This window comes from Myodes glareolus, chromosome 1, assembly GCF_982192425.1.
Source record: "Myodes glareolus chromosome 1, mMyoGla1.1, whole genome shotgun sequence".
Classification (NCBI taxonomy): Eukaryota; Metazoa; Chordata; class Mammalia; order Rodentia; family Cricetidae; genus Myodes; species Myodes glareolus.
In genome coordinates, this window is record NC_142026.1 from 120,469,233 (window position 1) to 120,494,523 (window position 25,291).

Genomic DNA, 25,291 nt, shown 5'->3' on the forward strand with positions numbered 1-25,291 from the left:
TGATATCTGTTTACAAATGAGATAACCATAATCTTTATAATAGCATGATATTGTAGGAATGTTTGTGTAAATAAACCGAGCATATTGGAAAGGCAAATCTTGTGTGGAGGTCCTAACTGCTGAACGTCTGTCAGCCCACTGGCCTTTCTCCTCACAGTGCCCGTTGCTCATTTGACCCATAGCTGGGAAAGAAACCTCTTACAGCTTAGTAGGGGAAAAAAATCTCATTAATTAAATGCATTTTCCTTTCATTTTGTATTAGGACTTCTTAAAACCACTATATTGAGCTTCAGTTGAATGAAAAGAGTACCTTTTATTTTGGCCTACTTCTTCCCCTTTATCTTTTCCAGTTGACCACCAGGCCAAAAGCAGTCTTATTGGCACCTCAATTCATATAAACACGCATGAACAAGTACACATGGGGCTTAAAGAGATGGTTCAGCAGCTAAGAGCTCGCAACTGTTCTTGCAGAGGGCCTGAATTCAGAGCCCACAACTGTTCTTGCCGAGGGCCTGAGTTCAAAGCCAGCAGACAACTTCCTTTCTATCCAAATGCAGGGAATCTGGTGCCCACTTCTGGCGTTCTTGAGCACCCACACTCATGTGCACTTATACACACACACACACACACACACACACACTTACACAATGAAAGAAAACAAGCATACATGTTAGCCTATAAAAACACGACTTCTTACTCGTTTTAAGCTCCAAACACTTAAAAAGTGGCTTTCCCAGTAAAAACTGCAGGCCCTGTGTGGAGTGCGTTCAGATCAAAATTTCAGGAGCTACCTAGACATTCCAAACTGGGGAAAATCTGACCCAAATATGAAATGTCCACATGATGCAGTGTTCTAAAGTCACTCGGTGTAATTTATTTTGATGAGTTTTTACTTATTTTAAAAAATAGAAAGTTTTAGTTAAAGTTAAACTAATAAGCTAGTGGTGCCTCATGACTTTCAACCCATCCATTGGAAGGCAGAGGCAAGGGGATCTCTATGAGTTCGAGGCCAGCCTCATTCACAGAGCAAGTTCCAGGACAGAAAGGGCTGCACAGACAAACGCTGTCTTTAAAAACAAAACGAAATAAATGTTAAAATTAATTTAATGTTTAGGATGCAGATTGCTGTATAGATTATGCCATATCCAGTTGTCCTTAGGCATTATAAAGACTGGAATGGAGAAGTAAGAGTATTCAGATAATGTTATATTTTATGTTTTTATAATTTTAATATTGTGAATATGCTACTTTTATATTGAAGGAAAAAGATGTGACTCAAAGGTTTCAAATTTAATCATTAGCAGTTTTCTTTTGGGTGAATAGCATTCCAACAAGAATTCTGTTTTGTTTTTAAGAGAGTGTTTTGAGCCTCTTTTAATTGGTTTGCTTTTGTTATCTTGTGATTTGCTAACCCTGGTGAGATGCTTTTTATAGACTGAAGTGAAACATATGTCCTGCCCCTGACCGAGACACTGTTTTAGGAGCATGTCAGTTTTCAATTTTTCAAATCTTTGATGGATGTTTGTTCACGTTGAGAGGATTTGGCCATGCCCAAGTCTCTTAACCTTCACCTTTGTGGTATGGATAATGTGAAGATTTAGAGATGATTGGTTCAAATATAGAAAAACTGTCAGAAATAATTATTTAATGTCAATACAGAACCCAAAATATGCCTGATTGTTGATTATTGTAAGGGCCTGTTGCTCAAACTTCCTCTCAAATTTCAGAGTACAGAGTGCTAACCATTACACCCTGGAACCACACCCAAATTTCAAATCAGGACCTCTGGTTATATGAAATTGGCTTCCAGAAAAAGATCAGACACAGCAGTCCCTGCCATTTCCAAAACTAACAAGTATTATCATCAGACAATGTGCCAATGTGCCAATCTCTCCCTCCAACACACACACACACACAAACACACTATTGTGTAACAGCTTCTTCCAGGAGATTGACACATTCCATTCTACAGAAAGTTACTTAAACAGGAAGGTAAACAACTCAAAAAAGCTTCAGGAAATCCCTGAAACTGGCCAGATTCACTAGGGCCCTCCTACTGTGGTAAGCACTAAAAGTCCACAGTTCCTATAAGGTGCTGCCGAGAAGACTCTAAGACTGATCAGATGCCTGGAAGAGTAGAAACCAGCTGAACTGCCTGGAAGAGGTTTAGACCAGAGTCACTTAGAGAGGACACTCTCCAACCTTTTGAGCTACCTTCAGGCTGTGCAGTGTGCTCCAAGTTTCCCAGCTTTTGTGAGCTGCCACCCATACTGGGGTGGTGGTGCAACTGCTTTAGTCATTTCTAATCCTGTAATTAATCCCTCAGCCACATTCCTGTAATTAACCCCAATAAAACTCATTGGTTCACATCAAGTTGGACTTTGATGGTATTCCTATTTTGGTCTGTCATGGGGATCCCTATCTGGACTGAGTAGATGTGGGTGTATGTGTGTGTCTCTCTGTGTAGTATCTCCCTAGCAAAATTTTTGTCACACACACACACACATACACACACACACACAAACACACACATACACATAAAGAGCTTGTGCCAGTTTTTAGAAGTACTCACAGCAGAATATTTCCAATCCTCACCTTGAGAGCCCTAATATAACTAAAAGCTAAAACAGAGTTCTGCAGTCTTCTCTGGGTGCTTGGTTTGTTTACTGTGTAAAACTCAGGTGGATGAGGCTGTTTTTCCTCCTTTCACCTCACCAGCTGTGCAGCAGAGTGAAAAATGAAGACCGTGACGCTCCGACATTCACACAGTGAGCCTGGTACTCTCGAAATCCAGTGTGAAAGCATGGAAGTACAAATAAATAATCTGTTTCTTAGCAGGAGTAACATGTTGAGTGAGGTTTGAAATACATGCAACATAGTATTTGATAAACTGGAAATATGATGATATTCAGATTACTATCTCACAGAGAAAGCCTACGAACCATGATTAGGATGTTAAGGTATGTACTAAAAAGCAAAGATAGAGAACCCAGCAATGGTGGTACTCACCTCTAATCTCAGCACTCAGGAGGCAGAGGTAGGTGGCTCTCTCTGAGTTTGAAAGAGAGTTCCAGGACAGTCAGGGTTATACAGAGAAAACCTGTGTGGTAGTTCGAATGTAACTAGCCCCCATAATTTCATAGGGAATGGCACTATTAGGATGTATGGCTTTGTTGGAGTGGGCCTGGCCTTGTTGAAGAGCTTGTCACTGTGGAGTTGGCCTTTGAGGTTATCTATGCTCAGGATACTGCCCAGTGTCTCAGTCAAGTTCCTGATGCTTACAAGATGTAGGAGTCTCAACTACTTCTCCAACACCATGTCTGCCTACATGTTGCCATACTCTTGCTGTGTTGATAATGGAGTGAACCTCTGACACTGTAAGCAAGCCCTAATTAAATATTCTCCTTGTAAGAGTTGCTGTGGCCATGGTATCTTTTCACAGCAATAGAAAAACCTAATTAGGACAGAAAAAAAAAAAGGCAAGCAGAAAGCCCCTGAATATGTTAAGATACTGATAAGAAACTGTGAACAGAAAATCTTAAGGACTGGAAACTGATGTTCTTTTAAAACGTGATTATAGTCAAGGTTTATGCAAAATGTTTCATTCTTAAAAACAAAATCATCTCACATGGTTAGCAAACCAGGATAAGAGTAAATCTGTTAATATAGGTTCAAAATACCCCTCTGAAAACAGAGCAACAGAACTCATGATGTCATCATATTTATATCCACAGTAAAATTTTAAAATAAAAATACCACTTCATTTTATAATTGTGAAGGAAAAGAAATCTTATTAACAAGATTCTAAAATCCAAGTAGGAGAGGTGTGTCCAGCTCTGAAATAGCACTTCGCTTTCTAAAAACTTCTTTAAGCTCTTTGTAAGACTGGGGGATTTTCAATAAATTCAATTTTTTTTCTTTGCAATCATGAACATTCAGCAAGGACACACACAAATAGCCCCAACTTTAGCATGAGAATGAGTTTCTAGGTTGTGAATGAAGAAATTTTTTTAATGCTCTTGGCTTCAGTTTCTTTCAGCATAATTATGCCATTTGAAAAGATCTAAGGGCTTTCTTCCCTTGTTGGTTGGAAAACTTCAGGAGTACATGCTGGACTTGCTGGCTTCTCTGCCTCCTAGACTATGCTTTCCCCGCCCCCTCATACTCTGACTCAGAGACTATTTGAAGGGGACACCTGTTGTGAATGGATCCACAGGAAATACCTATGTGGCCTTCTCATAACCGGACCCTTTATCTGGTTGGCTGAAACATGATCATGATTTTAAAAAGTAAAATAAAATAAAATAACTGCGCTGCCCACAGACTGTTGCAACTTCCCTTTGACAACATTTACTGGAAGGCTGAGGGAATTAACTTTAGATTTACTTTCCTTCCATTGATCGGTGATACTGTAGTATAAGGGGGGAAATGTCGAAGAGCAAAAGGAATTTTAACTCTGAACGATTTGTATTAAATCACACATGCGTGGGTGAGATTTACATCCACCGGGTGGTTTGGCTTTTAAAATGGAATGCAGTCTCATAGCAGTAATGGCAATCATCATAGATTTCTATTTATAAAACTTCTTCTGGTCACTGAAATGGCTCAGCTGGCAAAGGCGCATGCTGCCAAGCCTTATGATCTGAGTTTGATAGTGGGAACCCACGTTGTGGAATGAGAATTCTCACACCAGCTGTTTACTCTGGCCTCCACACTTGTCCTATGGAACACACACACACACACACACACACAGACAGACACAGACACAGACACAGACACACACACACACACACACACGAGAGCGTGTGCACATAGTAAAAAGTTTTAAAAGAACTTGTTCAAAACTCATGCTTAATCTTCTGTTACATATTGATAAATTAACATAGCCTTGTGGAATATTTATAAGGGGTTTCACAGTCGTAAATGCTGATCAACTTTAAACCCTCAACTGAATCCTAATGGGTGTCACTGGAAGACGGCTGACCCCAGTGGGTGCTGTGGCAGCGAGCATCTGTCTCCCGAGCCAGCAGCCCGGGGATGCTGGCCCTGCTCCCCCTGGACCGCGCTCCCGCACGCAGGCCGGCGGTAGACCTCGAGGACCGCCTAGGGGGCGCCCGGCCCGGGCTGCGAACGCAGCTGCAGAATGACGTAGATGACGCCAGAGATGACACCAGGCCGCCGGCCCGCGTCCGCCTCACTCCCGCCCCGCCCGCCCGCGCAGGTCGCCGGTGCGCTCGCAGCCGCGTCCGTCCCAGGGGACACGCCCCGCCTCCTGCGCTCCGCCCCTCGCCGCACCGCGCCCCGGTTCCCACGGCGCCGCCGGGCACCGCGAAAGAACCCGCCTGCCCTGCAAGCAGTCCCGCCGGGCCAGGCCGCGCGAACATGGCGCTTGTCCCCTGCCAGGTGCTGCGGGTGGCCATCCTGCTGTCCTATTGCTCCATTCTGTGCAACTACAAAGCCATCGAAATGCCCTCTCATCAGACCTATGGGGGGAGCTGGAAGTTCCTGACCTTCATTGATCTGGTAAGGCCATAGGCTGTGCTGTTTCTCCCTCGTCCAGCCTGCACCGCCCCCGCCCCGGGGTGTGTGTGTGTGTGTGTGTGTGTGTGTGTGTGTGTGTGTGTGTGTGTGTGTGTCTCACAAGCACCAGCGTGTGTGCACCACCAACAGTCTTGCTGGCTGGGCTCCCATGAAGGCCTGGATGCCCCTCTCACCTTTTACCTGGTAGGTAGGGGAGGTAAAAAGATGGGGCACAGCCAAATGGGCACAGGTCTGCTTCTAAGAAGTGACATAAGAAGAGGATTCTGCCACCAAAAGCGTCTGTCAGCCTTGATCCTGAGTGTCCTCAGGTTTATTCGCCTCAGGAAGTGCTTTCTAAAGCCACCTGCCAAGGTAAACTTGCAACACTCACGCGGGATTCTGAGTATTGTCTGGTTTCTTGGAATATGGCTTAGAAGCACCGGAACCCCTCTGTCGGAGGGAGAGAAATCGCACAATAAAACCTTCTTTGCACATGCCTTTTCTGCCCCTTGTCAACATTGTGTTTCTGACCTTTCCACTAGAAAACAGGGAGAGAACAGTTCATGGCTGGGCTCGACCTGACATACTTGGAACTTCCAGTCTTCCACAGTGAAAGTTTGTAGTTTGCGTAATCATCTCTTCGGTTGACATGTGATACTTGTAAGCAGATGTGGGAGACTATAATTACTAGTTTAAAGTTTTCCTACACGGGCACCCAAAATACTCTTGCAGATAATCAGAGGGTGGACACAATGCCCAGTCATGGCATGAGGTAGACCTGAAACTTCTCAGTGAAAAGTCACCAAGACAAAGCTAAAAGGTCACCAAACATGGGCAGTGTAGGGAAACAAAAGCCATTTAAAAATTACAGAGAGAGAGAAAAAAATACAACCAATTCCTGGACTGCTAGGACTATCTGAGATTATACAGTTGGCCCATCCACAAGGTTCTCACAGATTTTGTTGATTCTCCATCTTGACAAATTTGAACCTATTTGAAGATCTTTCCAGAGGTGTAGAATATCTTTAGGAACACAGCTAGATGCTTTCAAGAGACCTTCAGTTTGCATTACGTAAGATGTACTGCCTTTTTCCCAGCTGCCTTGAGGCACAAGACTGCTTAGTGTTACCTAAATTGATATTTCAACTCCTTGGAATTGACTTTGCTTGGAACGTATGAATTCCCTACCAGTGTTCCTTTCTTCCTATGCCTGTCCACCTGGGGAGCACATGGTGGGGCTTTGCTCCCAGTTCCTTGTATCTTTTGGGTAGATAGTTATCAATATTATCCTGGAGGAGCTGATTGGCTAGTCAGTGGAGATTGGCTTTGCCAGATGTGTAGGACAGCAGATGCTCACATTGTCAGAGTCAGGCCCCGGCAGTTACGTAGAGAGACTTTAGAGCATGCACAAGGCATCATGTCTCTTCTTACAGAGGTTTCCTGCTAACATCAGTGATGCTCACATGCCATTAGAAAAAAATCTGTGCATAGATTTTCAGAGTCCTTTAGAATTAAGGCCTTCTCTCATTCCTGAGTCAGCTCTTCCCTTGAGTTGGCCCATTTGAGTGTTGCCAGCTCTATATGAACTACATGCTCTCATGAACACTGTTCTACTGTTCTTTTGTCTTACATGGCTCTTGTGTGGGGAACGGAGACACAGGTCTTGGGATAATCAGGGTAGAAGTTGGGGGTGCTGGTCAACCCAAGACAGGATTTCTGCTTCACACATTGGCATTGCTTATTGTGAGTTAGGAAGCAAGGCTCACAAGAAACAATCTCCCTGCTGCTAACCTTCGTGTGACTTGAGACAGCAGTAGAGTCGGATAGGCTGCCGTGCCCTTTCTATTTTTGTATTCAATGGTTGGACTTGTTTCTTTTTAATAGCACTTAACTATGCAGGTTTGTTTATTTTTTAGTCCAGTATTAAACTCAGGTTTTAACTTCATTTTACATTTATATTTTAGTCCCTGTTTATCTCGCGTCTTAACCCAGTCATTCAAGCATGTCAGGTTCTGTGGCTACTGAATGCAGTAGAATAATTACACTGAACAAATAGTTCTTAAGAGAAACCCCATCTAAAATATAGTCCAAAACGCATGCAGACTGTTAATTAGAAGGTTAGAGTCCTTGGGGCATTGTCCACCTGTTCAGATAGTCAACCTGTCTGACCCTTGTGATACCATTTAAAAAGGACCCTAATGAAAGTTACCACTTGATTTTATGACTGTGTGCACACATGTGTGTCTATGTGTGTCTCTGTGTTTTTAAATGCCAGTGAATAAACTTTACTTACTAACATCTTGAGCAATTTTAATGATTCTAGCCCATTTTCAAAGAGGGCAGTTGCTTTTCACAATTTCCATGACAAGGCCCCATTCTGGCCAGCCTGGATTGGATGGCAGGTAAGGGCACTAACCCTGACAGCCGTATTTGGGTTCTGGTTCTGCCACATCAGCTTCCTCCAGAAGGAGTCAGGAAACTTGGTCTCTAGTATCCAGGTGCAGATGGCTATGTGGTGGTGGCCATGCTGGCCTAATGGAGAGTCATTCTAGCAGATTCAAAACCTGTGGTCAAATGCTGAAACCTAGCTTGTTGCTACCAGTACTCTTAGATCATTATTGCCCAAGAGTTGCTTTTCTTAGTGTGGAAAGACTGTAAGGGAATGAGAGTGTTATTGGAGAATTCAGGTTAGTAAGTGGGAAAAGACCACCTTGATGTGTTAGGGAGAATCATGGGACACAAAGATTTTCAGTTCTTAAAGCTCAGCATCCATGACTAGGTTAAATTACTGGACAAGAGGGGAGTTAAGACCGCACGTGGAATTTGCACCGCTTAGCAACTGAGCTTAATTCTTTCTGGAATATGCAGAATAATGAACTGGGTTCTGTGTACTCGTGAACATCCTTAAAAGCAGAATAACAAAACAGGAGAAGATTCAAAACGAGGGAGAGGAAGATGTTACCCATAAGTGAAGGACAGAGTGGTAGGTAATACTGTCAGTTGTGAAGATGGTCGAGGGGACCTTCAGGCCAGAAAGGGGCAAGGAACTGAATTTTCCCCTAGCATTTCTGGAGGGTGTACACATCAGCTGGTATCTGAGTTTTACCTCAAGGAAACCTGTTTTGGACTTCTGACCTCTGGAGCTATAAAATGCTAAGCTCGTGCAGGTTAGGGCCCTACCATTTTGGTAGCTTGTCCTAGCAGCAATAGAAAAAGAATATTCTTGGCTGTAGAGCCTCTGGTAGAGAAAATATCCTCATAGCTGAATGCAGCGATTTTGCTGGTCCTTTATGCATGATGTCCTTTATGTCCGTTAGACAACTGTTTCATTTTGGATTGTATGCAAACATAGGATCTTAGATCCTTCATCACATGGAGCATGTGTATGTGCAACATTGGGCAGTGGGAAATGGTTCAAAGACCAAACAACACGGAGAAGAGTAGGCCTTTTCTTTGCTATTAACTATCTCAGAAGCTATTGCTGAAGAACTGAGCCAGAAATACTACTCTTAATTGTAAATGTGCTGGAAAAAAATTAAACAAACTATTTGGATATTCTCTTAGTCAGTGTATTTACTGAGGAATTTTCTTCGCATGATCAGGATTCATGCCTGTATTCACAAGCTGCATGGTTTTTCTTCAGCTCGCATAGTAATTTCCCCCAAAGATAATTAAAACAAAGGATTAGAATAGAAGCCACATAAATTAAACTAAAGGCAACTGTGTTGTATGAGCCCTCCTGGTAATGCCTGGAGCAATACGTTGTAAGCAAGTGTCTGAACAAGCGGGAATGATCTCTTTCCAAATAATTTAGGAGTATTCTTTTCTTCTCCTCCCTCCTTCCAAAATATCAAAGCCAATTTTAAAGTGTTTTGACCCACCCGAACGTGGTTTAGGTGTGTACAGTAGAATGTCTAATAATGGAGTCAGAATCTGCTTCTTTGAAAACATGATCTGGATATGTGTTACTAAAGCTTAGCAACGATGTTGGATTCAAGTTCCTAAAAATCAAATGAGGCCTGGTGTTCTCAGGCACTTCTGGTTTTGTTTCTTAGCCTTTGTAGAGTTATTGTTTCTCATGGCAGTGTTTTGCTCATTGATTTCATACTGACTTTTCATTCATGCATTGACAGAACGTGTTCTTTCATCCCCCATTCTCACAGTGTGAACGGAGATCCGCAGGGCCAGCCTTCTGCAGGTGCCAGTCTGTAACTCACATGTTTCGTTTGAGTCCTTGTTCCTTGGCTGTGACAAAATACCTCCAAAGAAGAAATTGAAGGGACTAGCAGTTTGATTTGGATCTCAGTGTGTGAGAGAGGGTATAGTCTGTCATGAAGGGAAAGTCACGTTGGCAAGTACATGTGTGTAGTGGGTCACATGGCTTGGACGTGGTCTCTTAAAGGCTATTGGCTGAAGGAGCAGAATGTGCTTCCACAGGACGTTCTGATGTCGGGAAGCAGAGAATGGAACTGGGCAGCAAATCTTTAAGGCTCCTCCACACTCTTGAAAGAGGCTCCGACTCCTGAAGTTTCTATAACCTTCCAAAACATGATGAGTTGGCAGGGACCAGGCACTCGAACATGTGAGCCTATGGGCAACAATCCACATCCAAACCTCAGCACCTTCTCAACCAGACTTTACATCTTTATAAGATCATCCGGTGATGCTTGCCCATATTCTAATTCGATAAATGATGTTCCGGACTGCACTGTTTTGTAATTTAATGAGGAATGCCTGCATATACTAATTATACATGCTTACAAAATTAATAATTTTGTAATTATTATAATACATATATATAAAGCATATATAATTAATTATATATGCTTATGGTGCCTTGAACTATGACATAGTGAAAACACGCAAAGGACTACAGCTCGAGAATAGAAGAGGAAAAGAGGTACTATTACATCAGTGGTGGGCTAGTTACTACAACTGAAAAACATATCGGGATAATCTTTGGGGGAGCCAAGACGTACAAAAATTACACTGTCTTATTGTCCCTGGAGTTGAAATAGTGGAAGCTTAGCAACCTACCAGAGGGACGTTTCTTCCAGGCACTGACCCTTGGAAGTTATCACTCATATCCTCATATTTAGGACACTAGTAGCATAACAGCTAATTGCATTTAAGTACTATAATTCAACATTCTTTTGCTTGCTAGCTTTGTTTTTGAGACAAAGTCTCACTGTGTACCCCTGGCTGGCCTGAAACTCAAAGAGATCTCCCTGTCTCTGCCTTCGCGGTGCTGGGATTAAAGGCATGTGCTCCCACACCCAACTGACTAAACATCCTTAAGGTTGATGTTTTGTAATTTTATGAAAGATCAAGACAAGGCCTTATATTTTATCTGAGTGAATGAATCAAGGATCAGTTCACGTTGTTGCTATCATTATCTAATCTATTATTTATTGCAAAAAGAATTCGAGAAAATCATAGAAGGAACAAATTAAGAAAGGCTGGTATGGAAAGTCTTGGACATTTCAAAGAGCAGGAGATAATCAAATCAATTTTCCTGAGTATACATATTTTACTTTGGGCATGAAAATTTTTGACATTTATGAAAATGTTAAGGCCAGCATACTAAAATGCCCACGTAACCGCACTTTGCATTTGAGTTAGTCTTATGTTCATTTACATGCTTATCAAGTACCTTCTTGACTGCAGTTCATGGCTTAATGTGAATAGCAAATAAAATATCTTGCCATTCTGTATGTTGTTATGTAACTACGGTGTGCCATTTTGCTAATCAAAGCCTCAGATGCCATGTGGAGGCCACTGCTTCATTACTACTTGGTGAACAAAGTTAATTGTTTTTAGTTTTTGTTCTTTAAGATATTAAACAGAGCATGTGACTGCCTGGTCTTCTGCAGGCCACTCAAGTGTGAGTGAACACTTGAATGATCCAATAGTTGTTTTTTTTTTCTTTCTAATCTAAGAGAAAAATCAGGAGAATAATTGTTTGCATTTAGTCTCTTCTCCCTGCCCCCCTTCTCATTTGCAGACTCCTTTTGGTTTAGGCATAGAACAGAAGTCTTGTTTTGGTCGGGGGGTGGCAAATGGTGGCTGATTTATTCACCTGTTCCCCTCTGTTAGCAGAGAATGGCCTTGAGATTGTAGAAAGTCACCTGAGCAAAGGTTGAGGTCACCCTGTCCTCACCCTTGCCCTTCCCCCATGCCTGGTATAGCACTTAGCAAAATTGGTGGCTGCTTTTGAGGGTTTTCGTCTGTCTGTCTGTGTTGCGGAGGAGCGAACAATAGTACAATTTTCCACACTGAATCAGATGGTCTTGTGAGCCAACCAAGCCTGGAAAAATCCGGCTGCCTGGGGTTCTGTACTAGCAGGGCTTTCTCTGTGCAGCCTGTGGGAGGCTGTTACAGGGCTCATTTCTCTCCTGCAGAGCACTGAGCCCCAGTGCAGCGAGAATGCTCTGTTGGAAAGAGACGCACCCTTTGACAGGCTCCATTGTGGGGTAGAACTTGTTCTGGGAGGTGTGGGGGTGGATGGAGACATGCCAGACTTCTTCTAGTGACACATACTTACGCTTGTGAGGCTTTTATATCCTGGGACATGTTAACTTCAAAACTATAGTGCATAGTCATTATAGAAAATTTGTACATGTGTGCACAAAAATTATTATTTTTTAATTTAAGAAGTATTAAAAGGGGAAATATTTGGAAAACACAGGAAAGTGTAGGAAGGAAAGTGTTTCCATCTTAATTCTCCCTAATTTCTTTACATCTTAGTGTCTCTAGATGTTTTTTGAATATTTGCCCACAAAATTACACAAAATGTTAGACTACAGGTATGTGTATGCGTGTATGCATGTATGTACATGTGTGCCAGATAAAAAACATTGTTCATGTTATGTTATTTTCAAATTACAAATGTTACTTAGGTACCAATGTTAGTATTTTAATATTTACTCTGTCAGGCATATGTATATTATTATAAACACAAGATCAGTATCTGCATATGTTTTCTATAAATTTATTCTTAATTTTCATACATTAAATACACTTTTGTGTAATTTTCCTAGGTTTTGACAGATTCATAGAATTTGGTAATTATTATCATGACTATGCAAAACATAGCTTCGTATTTTTACCTCTTCAGAGCCCAACACTCCCCTGATTTGTTGCAGCCACAGATTTGCCTTTCAGTGCTACTTATGTTCTTTTCCGGTGTTGGTTATTACCTTTCCCTAGGAACAGAATAAAGTGGTTGCCGTATAGGTTTTGTTCCGTTCTTTTTTAAATGTATTTACAGTAGTGGATTTCAAATTCATGAACGCTGCCTTGCACCACTAGTGTGTTCCATGTTGTAAGATGTACCACAGTTTGTCAATTTTATTTAACCTAGTTTTATTAGCTTTACGTGTGTGTGTGTGTTTCTGTATGTGTGTGCATGATCCTTGACACATATGTATCGACTAGCGGACAATCTTGTGGTGTTCTCTGATTCTGTCTTTATGTGGGTTCCAGGGATGAACCTTAGGACACCCAACTTGCATTCTTAAGTTTCAAGAGCCTTAACCCTCTGGACTCTATCTCTCAGGCCAGTTTGTCTATTCTTTTTTAACACATGGAATTGCTTTTGAGCCTTGCAAGTTTGTAGTAACAAGGGGGGAAGTCCTGAGGTTAACACTTGTGTCCCAGTTTTTTATGAACCTAAATTTTCCTTCCTAGAAGGTGTGTGCCTGAAGTGCGATTGCTTGGCCACTGTAAACACACGTTTAGCTGTACACAAGAGCAGCACAGTGATTTCCTGAGTGCCTGTGCCCTGGCAATGTGGGAGTTCAGCCTTGTCCTTTGCAGTATGTGGATATCTCTTCTATTTTATCTGTTTATCAACGATTTAAGAAAGACAGCGGGATCCTTGTGGTAGTCTATACCCAGTTCTTTTATTGATGATTATAAGACAGCCGAATCCTTGTAGAAGGCTCTACCCAGTTCTCCCCAGTGATGCCAGAGAGACTGGTGCTGAAGCATTCAAGGTATGGAAAAGGTCCATCCTACAATATGGACCTTGCCCATCCTCACACGGATCCCTCAGTGTAGCCTTTGTCTTCCACTCTATCCCTATCACTGGCAGTCTTAAATTTGCCCTCCATTGCCATAATTTTAAAAAATCATTTTAAGAATGTTATTTAACTAGAACCATACATTTCTGACTGTTTGGAATTGCCTTATTTGATTCAGAATATTTCTATGGAAGCTCATACACATCTTCTCCTCCTTCTACTTTTCCCTGAGACAAGGGTCTCACTATGTTGCTCTGGCAAGTCTGGGAACTCACTATGTAGACCAGGCTGGTCTCAAACTGACAGAGATCTACTTGCCTTTGCCTCCGAGTGCTGGGTAAAATTTCTTTGTGTCTCTGGCCTTTTGATTAATATGTCACAGTTTAATGAGTTACCACTTTTTTTCCAGTTTTGTCTTTTTTTTTTGGTTGCATAATTTGGTTCATAATTTCTGGTTACCAAGTCTTCTATCACCCATTTTCTTCTACAGAGCACATCCATTTAGTTTTTGTAAAAGTATGAATATTGTCTTATTTAGGGATTTTATTGTTGTGATAAAATACCTTGATCAAAACAACTTGGGTAGGAAAGGGTTTATTTTATCTTACAACTTTCAAGTTATACTCTGACAGTGAGAAAAGTCTGGAAAGGAACCTAGGGTAGGAGCCTGGAGGTGTGGATTGAAGCAGAGGACATGGAGGAACACTGTTTACTGACTTATTCCTCATGGTTTGCTTATACCTTTAAGCCTAGTTTCTTTTACCACCCAAGACCCAGGGTTGGTACTGGCCGCAGTGAGATGGACCTGTCAACATGCACTGGGTGGTGTTGGGTGTCAACTTGACACAAGCTGGAGTCATCAGAGAGGAAGGAGCCTCAATTGAGTATTTGCCTCCATGAAATCCAGCTGTAAGACATTTTCTCATTCACCATGGTGGGTGATGCTATCCCCGGGTTGGTGGTCCTGGATTCTGTAAGAAAGGAGACTGAACAAGCCAGGGAAAGCAACTCAGTAAGCAGCACCCCTCCGTAGGTTCTGTATCAGTTCCTGCCTCCAGCTTCCAGTTCCTGCTGCTTGAGTCCCTGTTCTGACTTCGTCCAGTGATGGACTATGATCCAGAAGTGTCAGCCAAATAAACCCTTTCTTCCCCAACTTGCTTTTTGATTAGTGTTTCATTGCCTCAATAGAAACCCTAAGGTACTACAGCAATTATTAATCAAGAAAGTGAGCTATAAACTTGCCCACAGGCGATCTGGATGGAGGCATTGTCTCATTGCAGCTCCCCTTTCCAGACAACTCAAGCACATGTCAAGTTGACAATAAACTCATTCGGAACAGATAATGGATGTTTTAGATCTGGAATGGCCATCTGGTTCCTTTTTACACTTGCTGTTGCTGGGAAGACATTCCTACTTGTCATCCATTTCAAGAGTGTTCACATTTACCTAAAGAATAGTTCCAGAGAATTGCCTTAAGCTCCTTCCCTTGATATTCCAATGTCTGAACCAACTTCTGTAGAGAGCTGCGTAGTACCTTAAAGATGGCGCTGGTTTCTGCCTTCCACCTCCCCGATGGTGAGTGCTCTCCATTGTAAATAATTCCATATATGGCTAAGGCTAAGGATCTGGCTTGCTTCCGCATATCTGGACCTATCTGCATCTCCCATGTGACATGCTGGGGTTGGCTACCCAGAAGCTATTTAAGCTGTGGGTTGGCTTTCCCCAGGGTCCGAAGATTGTTCAAGGTTCCTGAATAAACCACATAAAGAAGAGTCAAGTGTTGCGTCTTCCTTGCTGGTTGAGGCGATCGTGACAAACTTCAATTTGGCTTCTGCTGATTTTTTTAAAAAAATATGTATGTTTGTGTATGTCTTATATTTCTGTGGATTTATGCACATCAAGTTTTTTGGTTTAATACCCCCATCTTGCAAAAAAATTATTTGTGTGAGATTCTGGGCCATTTCAAAGTTGTATGGAAATGTTAATTCATTGGTTTATTGTAGCTAAACCAATGCAAACCCAACTGTTTGGGTTGCAGTTTTATAATCTGTCTCATGAAGGTTTCTGGTGTCCTTAGAGTTTGCAATGTGCTCTCTGCTTTTTGGAGTTTGACAGGCTCTCATACCACTCAGGTTAGCTGGGACTTGAGCACTGATTTCGGAGGTGTTTTCTGTTTTGAAACCACCACTCTGTTCCTTTGGGTCTTTTCCGTTTGTGCCTGGGACTGATGTCAGTTCTTCTGCGCTGTGTGTTGACATTCTTCAGGTTTTCCTTCCAGTCGTGTCTATTATGTGCTCTGTGTCCTGCTTACCTGCCTTGAAGGATGGCCTCTTCTCAACTTTTACTCTCCCCTGCTGCCATGCAGTTCACACAAGAGGCATGTGCCTTCACTCTGAAAAAGAAAAGAGTTAAAGTATGCCCTCTTTCATAACCTTCTGGGTGCTTATTTTCTTGGGACAAATTCTTTTTTCCACTGTATATTACAGAGGAAAGATTTTATTGGGGTGGCGAGGGGCTAAGAGGAGTGGGTATTTCGCTAAAGTGGGGAGAGGGGCAGAGAGATGGACTTCCTATTTCTAGAACACAGAAGTCTTGCTTGTCCTCTGGTTGAGAAGAAGGGTTTCCTGAGAAGTTTCCGCTGTCGGTGCTTGCTGTGGATTGAGTTCCTGGAGTCAGCCTGTCCGCAGTTCACACCTGGGGAACAGAGGAGACTTGCGAGGCCTTGGAGCTCACCCTGTGCTCCTTATTCACATCCACGTTAACATCCTATCTCCCTGCCATCGTGTAGCTTCCAAACTTCTCTGATGGCTGATTTTCATGTTCTGTTCAGTGTTTAGTGATCCCTTGGAATGGCAGGTGATAGCAGCTTGCTGTATTTGGACGAGCCCCAGAAGTAGCCTGCATATGGTTTTAATACCTGTTTCCCAAGCAAAATACTTTGTAAACATTTCCCCGTGCCATTATACATTTAAGTAAGTGCATATTCCCTCCTGCGGGCGTGTCTAGTGATTGTCCTAGCAAATGTGTGAGTGGATAAATCTTATGCACAGCTGTGATTGTTTTCTTGGGATAAATTCTTAGACACAGAATAGCAATACTGCGTCATTAAGAGCATGCCTTAGCTTTAGATCACTCTGCAATCCTTCCAATACCAGAGCAAAGGTTAGCCCTCCTAGAGCGGAATGTCTATGCTAATGAATGCCACAACCACTCCAGGCACTTCAGCCTCGCAGATTCCTGTCCAGGCGCTGCAAACCTTTCACCACGGATCTCATAAACGTAAGTGACTAGCTGTCTTTAACTCTGCGCTTATAAAACCAGTGGTTAGCTACGTTCGGTTTGGGCTCATAAATGCTCGCGCCAAGCATAAATCTTCATGTCCTAATCCTAATTAGTAGAGAAGCAACAAGGCTGAAGAGGTTAGAATGGCTTTCTGTGCATGGCCACCATGTGTCTGCTTGTGCAGTCTGTTCATCTTCCATTTCAGACGTACTTAGCATGGGCTGGAGTGATTTATGAGGTCCAATTTGCAAAGCCGGCTCTTCAGCATTAGGAGTCTGATGAAAGTTTCTTTGCCTGTCTGTAATATTCTTACATATCCTCGCTCTTCTTAAAAAGCATTCAAGGAGTGGAGACAGAGCTCAGTCGGTAAAGTGTTCGATGCACAAACATGAGGACCTGAGTTTCATCCTCCAGGCCTTGCTGAAAGTAAACAGGCAGGATGGCAGATGTCATGATGGCGGATGTCATGATGGCGGATGTCATGATCTGGATGTCTGTTACCTCAGCGCAAGAGAGCCAGACATTGGTCCATAGCTCTTGGCTCCCTAGCTGGTCAATCTAAATTAATCGGTGAGCCCCAGGCCAATGAGAGAACTAATCTCAAAAACTAGGTAGATGGCTAATGAAGGATGACACTCAAAGTTGACCTCTGGCCTCCACATGATTACATGTAAGCAGGCACTGCCACACACACACACACACACACACACACACACACACATGCGGTAGGTCTAAAAAATGCTATGGCATATTCCTTGTTCAAACAGATCACTTCTATATCTGTGTAGGATTTTCGCAACACTACAAGTAAGTAATCTGAATAAGTGTAGTTAAGGAAATATTGACCTAGGTGTACGAAGCATAGAAGTTATAACTCAGCATAACCCTTGCAGGTTGGAAAGTGGGAGCCACCACCGCCAGACAGTGCAGCAGGAGGAGCCTGTGTGTTCATTCATGGCACACGGTCCTTTCAGGAATTAAGTGAGGAAAACAAAGGCCCCGTGGTGCTTTGAAGAGAAACGTCCCCCATAGGCTCAGGTATTTGACCATTTGGTCTCCAGCTGGTGGCACTGGAGATTAAGGGACCTTTAGGTGGCAGAGCTTTGCCGGAGGAAGTACATCAGTGGGACTGGGAGTGAACTTTGAAGTTTATAGCCTCGCCCCCACTTCTTGTTCTTTCTTTCCGCTTTCTGTGTGATGGCATATATCGTTCAACTTCCTGCTCCTGCCATTATGGACTTTATCCCCCTGGAACTGTGTTCTTCCTTAAAATGCTTCTGTCCTGGCATTGCATCCCAGTTACAGAGAAGTTACTAATTCAAGCTCAGCCCTCTGTTCTAGCATCTCTGTTTCACAAAGTGTTTCTTTATAGCTGAGTAGAAAATGATGATGACAAACATGACCATTCAACAATTATGCCACCAATTTATTGGGGGGGCAATTATATACTTTGTATGAGCCCATTAATATTAGTGACACTATGTGTGTATCGGACTATATAGCGTGAAAGATAAGTGGTTAGCTTCAGAAGCCAGAGTGAGTTTCAATCCCGGCTTTTCCATCCATCAACTCTTAGTTCTGAACAAATTAATTCCCTCCTGTAGGACCAAATGTCTGTTTCATTTCTTTGTCTCACTTATTATAGGGGAATAATATTAATACCCATCATATAGGATTTTTGTAAGGATTAAATTAAATAATGTTGGCTATTGCCGACACAAGAGATTTAGTCTTTAACCCCCATGGAGTGAGTTCCCCAAAGATTTCATTTTTGTCCATTACCAGAGAGCCATGCTGATCTGGGTGGTAGGTGGATGCTATGTGTTAACTGTTGATAAGCGGTTTCTTAATGAGGTCCATGTTTTTGAAAACTAGTATAAAAAAAGAAAAGTGTGTCTTTCGATTCAGATATTGTTGTCTACCAGATATGTGCAGCCAACAGATATGTTGATATAAGCTGTAACTCAGTTGCTTTATTCTTTTTTTAAAAATTTAAATAACACTTTTTTCATTTACTTTACATATCAGCCAGTTTCCTCTCCCTCCTCTTCTTCTGTCCCCTCCCCTTTCCCATCTACTCCTTTCCCTATCCACTCCTCCTCCATCTCCATTCAGAAATGGATGGGCCTTCCATGGTTGTTTTATTATTATTTAATGTTTTTGTTGGAGACCAACGAGGCATGATAATTTTAAATAATTTTTTCTTTGAATATATTGAATTTTTCATATAATATCAAGATTTAACCCTGGACTGAGCTCCCAAGGTCCAGTTGAAGAGTGAGAGAAATGAGAATATGAGCAAAGAGGTCAAGACCATAATGGGTTCATCCACTGAAACAGTTAACCTGAGCTAATAATGGGAGCTCACCAACTCTAGCTGGACTGGGAAGGAACAAGCATAGGACCAAACTATTTCCTCTGAATGGGGGTGACAACTGTGTGACTGGGGCAGACTGAAGGGCCACTGGCAGTGGCACTGGGATTTATCTCTACTGATTGTACTGGCTTTTTGGGATCCTATTCTCTTTGGATGTATACCTTGCTCAGCCTAGATGTGGTAGGGAGGGAGGGCCTTGGACCTTCCATAAAACATAGTGCCTTACCCTCTCTTAAGATTAGATAGGGGTGGGGAGGGAGGGTGTGTGGAGGGAATGGGGGGAAGGGAGGGAGTGGGGATTTGGGTTGATTTTTTTTAAGTCTAAATAAATTAAAAAAAAGATTTAAGTGCATATTGGAACCAAAAGCCTGTATTTTGTACAAAAACTGTTATGTTGTGACCTAATTTGATATATTAAAAGTGCCCTTAGTTAAAACATGAAGTTGGGTAGATGGGAAGGTGGGGAGGATCTTGGAGGAGTTAGGGGAGGGGAAAAACATGTTCAAAATATTGTGTGTGTGTGTGTGTGTGTGTGTGTGTTTGCACATGTGTGTATACTTTGAGACAGGGTTGGACAATGTAGCCCTGGCTGACCTAGAGCTCACTGTGTGGACCAGGCTGTCCTCAGACTCACAGAGATCCTCCTACTTCTACCTCCTCTTCAATCCTCCGCTGGTATTAAAATTGTGTACCACCATGCCTGGAGAGAAAAAAATTAAGTAAAAAAACAAAAGTGCCCCAGTATCTCAAAACACAAATCGAAAGGTACCATTTCAGGAGCTATAGAGTGTAAAGAAAAGAAGGAATTCTTCTATGGGGATGAATACTCTTCATGACCTGATGTCCCTCTTTGGCTTTTTGCTGGCCCTGTCGTCCGTTTCCCTCCACCATTCTTAGGTCTATATCTTCTAGTTTCCTTACTGTTTTCTGCAAAGGCATATCGCCAACATTCTAACTTAGAAGAACACTCTAGCATAGCTTTAAGCACTAATTCTTTTCAATGCTCAGTCTTTCCTGCTTGGAAGATCGGTAGTCATGAACAAAGTCAACTTCTTGCATAGCCATGCCTTTCCAAGCAGCAAAACCATATTTTAAAAAGTCACAGGATTCTTCTGGGCAGCTGTGACTGGGCAGCTGTGACTACAGATCTCAAGTGATACACTGCATCCTTCTAGGCAACTTCCTCTCCTCACAGAATGCTTTTCACCCATTTTTCTCTCAGTCCTAGTATGTTGGGCATCTGTCTCTCCTTTCTCAACCTGTTTTCTCCCCCAGAGACCTACCTTTGATTTTTCATTTATTTAAAGATTTCATACACGAATCCAATGTATTTGCACTGTTTCACCCTCCTCTCTTATTTCTCCAGTGTCTCCCCAGTTCCTTTTTGAGTGCAGGACCTCTTTATACATATGTGTATGTGTTATGTATGTAAATATTTGCATGTGTGTTTATCCTCATTTATTAGTTAATGTTGCCCTTGTTTGCATGTGTTTAGAGTTGGCCACTTGGGATTGGTGTCTTGTCCTTAGATAAACTAACCAACCTGTCAGCCAGTCAAACAAACAAAGAGACCTGGTTCTCCCTTCCTCAGCCCTCATTCACTGCCTGTAACTCTTTATCCAGGTGTGAGGCCACATTTATTTTTTGTCCACATGAAATTCTTCCTGCATCTCTATTGGCATGCAGACTAGTGTGGTCTTCAAATTTTTCTTGTAGGCAGCCATGTTGTTAAGAGCCCATGGCGGCAACATCCTTGTCCTCTCGGGAGGCAACTGTCACACAGCAGACATCCTGGTTCTCTGGCTCTTCCAATCGTTCTCTTTCCTCCTTGATGATGTTCCCGTGAGCCTTAGGTGCATGGGTTGTGTTGTAGATGTTCTGTTTGAGGATAGGCACGGCACAGCCATTTATTCGCACAGTTTTCAGCCAGTGAGTATAGCGCCCATGTTCTTGTCTCAGTGAGAGAATAAAATCAATCGGAGGGAGCTCACGTGTTTGTCACTCACAAATCTGCCCTCTTTTCTTCACTCGAAGCTGTCCACCTACCCCTCCTTTCACAATGATCAACTGTTCTGTGAACACACTGGACTTCAAAAATTCTTACCTTGGGAATCCTGTGTGGCTCAGACTGTCTCTTCTCCTGTCCCCTCCGTACAGGTTTCCATGTTGACTGTCCCATTTCCACCAGCATACATTGTGCCATCTGCCATCTTACACACAACAAAATAAAACTTGTTTTTATCTTGAATGGCCGAATGCCACCCAGTTTCTCTGGGTGTGTTTTCAGCAAAACTTGAAAGCTAAAATTGGAAGTTCTGGTTTCAGCTTCCTCTTCCCCCATTCTGTTAAAAAAAACAAACACCCCGTTCCAAGGAATCTGCTCTAATCAAGGCCACTAGTGGCCACCAAATCAGCTAATACTATGGCATTGCTGAGTCCTTATGTAATATAAACTACTAGAAATGTTTGGTTCAATTGGTCACCTCCGTATTGTTTTGGGTGCCTTCTGACCACTGTGGTGCATCCTGACTTATTCCTCCTGGTTGTGTTCTCTTCCCTTTCTTCATCCTCAGTGTTAAGTCTGCCAGCAATCTTTCTGGACTCCCTTCCAGAAAGATCACATTTTACATCCTGGCTCTCTAGGTGATGCTGGTCCTCCAAAGTGAAACTTGACGCCTCTGTCTGTTCTAAGCCTCTACTCCCCTGCACAACTGTCTTTTAAGATTTATAGTTTAACTGTTCTTGACTCCACTCCCCAAACCACCTCTGCCTTATTGTTCTTCATCTAAATGAATGCCACCAGCATCCAAGACTTTGTTGTGTAACCCTGTACTTAAGGACTAATTGAATTTTCACTAGCATCTTTATTTTCCCTAGTGGCGATCTTATCTTTAAGACTGCACTAAAATTATAAACACCCCAGCAATAATGTATAGCTCTTAAAGATTTCAGTTCAGTTGGATAGCTACTAGATAATGGAAAATGCTCTGTTCATTTTTGGGAAATGACCCAAGTCTATAGACTATAAGCTGAAGCACATGCTTTTTAAAAATGTCCATGCTTTTAAAAAATAGCTTAAAGATATTTTGGTAAAAAATTTTTATTTAAAAAAATCAATTTTTATGTTATCATTCAGAAGCAACAACCACATATATTTTTAAATTCCACCTTAAAATAGGCACATCTGGTTTTGACTGAATGTATAGTGATAGATATTAGCAGGTCTCTTTACTCATTCAAGTCCTGTAAAACCCCCTTAAGCAATCCAGCTAGAAATGGTGCAGAGATCAGCATGCTTCTCCCTCTGCAGAAGGTAAGCTCACCTTGCTCTTCGTCTCCTGTACTTGTGGGCTCTTTTTCCTGTTGCCTGCACATTGTAGGCAAGAGGGGGACTGGAAAACATTTAATTAGAATTACTGATGAAACAGTGTGTGACATGGGCATAAATTATTAAGGAACTAGATTGACCACCGTTGCTGTTTACACACACACACACACACACACACACATGCACACACACACGCACACCTTTCTTTTCTGGCCCTGGCCGGTCTTTTTGCTTCCTGCTTAAAGTCTTTACCACCCTAAGATTTAATCCTTTTTAAAATAATATGTACCCTAACCTAAATATTGTGTTCCTTGGTTTTGCTTGATTAGGGTTTTCATAAAAATGGTCTCATTATGAAGTCTTTCTTTACCCAAACAGAAATAGCATGTTTCAGCAGGGTAAACTTGACAGCACAATGGCCCATTGTGATGCTGTTTACACACTTATGTTTTTTTATTGCCTTGAGTACCATGTAATTTGGACTTGCAACTGATTAGCCAATTAGGAGTTGGAAGGAAGAGATGTAAATGTTACCGTCTAACTTGACAGAATGATTTATTATTATTAGAAGCGTGTATTTGTGCAATGTCACCTGCTTTGTTGTTTGGGAAGCCTCATGCCAAACCTAAACATGAGTGTCTGTGGCAAACCTGTGCCCAGCTGTTTAAGAAAACACAGGCGCAGTTGAATCCCAGTCAAGTACAGGGTGTTTGTTTGCCAGTGGTATCCTGCTGATCTGAGAATACACTTATCTGGTCTGTGGCTTTCACTGGTTGACAGAAACCTTCTCACACATGGAGGTAACCCTGGCCTCTGCTGCTTGTGCTGTGACTTCCCCCTCATCCTCGTCACTGTCCCTTCCCATTGCCCCTGGGTGTCTGGGCCTCAGTTTGCAAGAAGAGACTTCTCTGCCTTCTTTGAAAACTCTGAACAGTTTTTTTCATTGGCCTTGTGTTTATTTTGTTTTCAGAGAAGATAGATTATTTTTTATTAAAAATAATTCTGTTTATATTTTGTATTAACATGATTTACATAGACAAAGCTGACAACCAGTGTTTTAAATGAAACTGAAAATAAGACTTTATTGTTTTCATCTTTTTTAAATTGAAGATAGATTCTCGTCTCATACACCCCAACCATAGTTTCCCATCTCTCCACTCCTCCCAGCTCCCTACCACCTTCCCTCTTCCCCAGATCTACTCCCCCACCATCTCCCAACAGAGAAGAACAGGCCTCCAAGAGACAACAACCAAACAGGACAAAACAAAATGCAATAAGAAAAGGCAAAAAGCCCTCACACTGAGGCTGTGAAAGGCAAGCCGACAAGAGGAAAAGGATCCCAAGAGCGGGCACAGAGTCAAAGACACACCCGCTCCAACTTAGGAGTCCCACAGAAAACGTGAGGCTAACAGCTGTAACGTACATGCAGAGGACCCTGCAGAGTCTGTGCTTTCTGCTTTAGTCTCTGTGAGTCCCCGTGAGCTCTGCTTAGTTGATTCAGCGGGTCATCTTCTGGTTTCCTCCAACCCCTCTGACGCCTACAAATTTTCTGCCGCGTTTTCCATGGGCCCAAGGGGAAGAACCCGAAGGAGACCTCCAATTTAGGCTCTCTCCGCATGTCTGGCCTCACATCTCAGATCTGCTCACATCTGCTGCTGGTAGAAGCCTCTCTGATGATGGCTGGCACAATGCACCAATCTGTTTAGTTGTCTGTCAGTGCAAAGAATTTAATTTGACTGTAAGTTTCAGCTAGAAAATTAAAAAAAAAATAAAAAGAGACTCAAAACTATCTACTTTGAAAAGGGCCCCAGGAATGTTCACATCTACCATTATTGTCTCTATTTTAAAGGGGAGTTATACTGGGCCAGGCATATAGTTCATATTCTACCCAAATGTCAGACCGCAACCCTTGAGAACTAGCCCTGGAATTTAGTACAGGGAGAATAGGGCATCGCCAATGATTAAAGCAACCCACTTACCAGCTGTTACTGAGCCCAGTCAACTCACACCAGGAGCTGAACAGTGAAACTGCAGATATCCCTTCTGCATTTGTCTGCTGAAGGATGTGCATGCATTTGCAAGCAGACTGTTTTAGTGCTCAGAGGCAGTTTATAGCATTGACTGGAGATGTGGTAAATATAGACATTTCCTAACGTGCTGCTCAGCAACCGTTTCCTGCTTTCTTCTGCCCCTGGATCCGCTGAGGGATCCTTACCTGAACTCTTCCCCGAGCCTAAGCTAGGTTTAGGCCACAGACAGAGCTCTTATTGGTGACTTGATGAAAAGTTCTTCTCCCATCAGAGCAACTTACTTCCATTTTCTGCTCTGACTGGAAAGAATGATCATGTTTCTGGGAATCATTGCTTCTGACTGTGATGGGAATGGCGGAAAGAGCCTTCTGTTTGAGTTTTAAACACACATGGAGGTGCTGCCCTGAGACCCATGCAAAACCAACATAAAGGCGAGGGTTAATCTCAGTCCCTCTCTGAGACATCGGCTCACTTCCTGCCTAGTGACCCTTTAGGAACTTTTACAGATGACCTTTCTGTGGAAACAATCATAAAACTAAAATTAGAAAGTCTGAAAAGTGTCATTGCTCGTGGGCAATCATATAAAAACCCTCCCTTTGTTGCCAGCAGCTTCACAAGTGTAAATAAAGAACTGTAACTCTCTCTTCATTCTAATATCCTGCAGAGGAGGCATTTTCTCCAAGATGGTGCCTCTTCTCATTCCGAGATCCCATCTGTGTAGGACAGTGGC

At 42.4% G+C, this 25,291-nt stretch overlaps 1 protein-coding gene across 4 annotated transcripts in view; it reads left to right on the top strand.

Moving 5' to 3' along the window:
• The first annotated feature begins 5,267 nt into the window (after positions 1-5,267).
• The window catches only part of Aig1 (androgen induced 1), a 231,248-nt gene continuing 211,224 nt past the window's right edge, over positions 5,268-25,291 (top strand). The window contains exon 1 of one of the 4 annotated variants that reach the window (XM_085688669.2): positions 5,268-5,523. In XM_085688669.2, coding sequence (XP_085544795.1) covers positions 5,383-5,523 — 141 coding nt within the window. In that variant the 5' untranslated portion in view covers positions 5,268-5,382. The remainder of the gene's footprint in view (positions 5,524-25,291) is intronic. The other 3 variants (XM_085688676.2, XM_048425190.3, XM_048425191.3) reach the window with 3 other exon arrangements.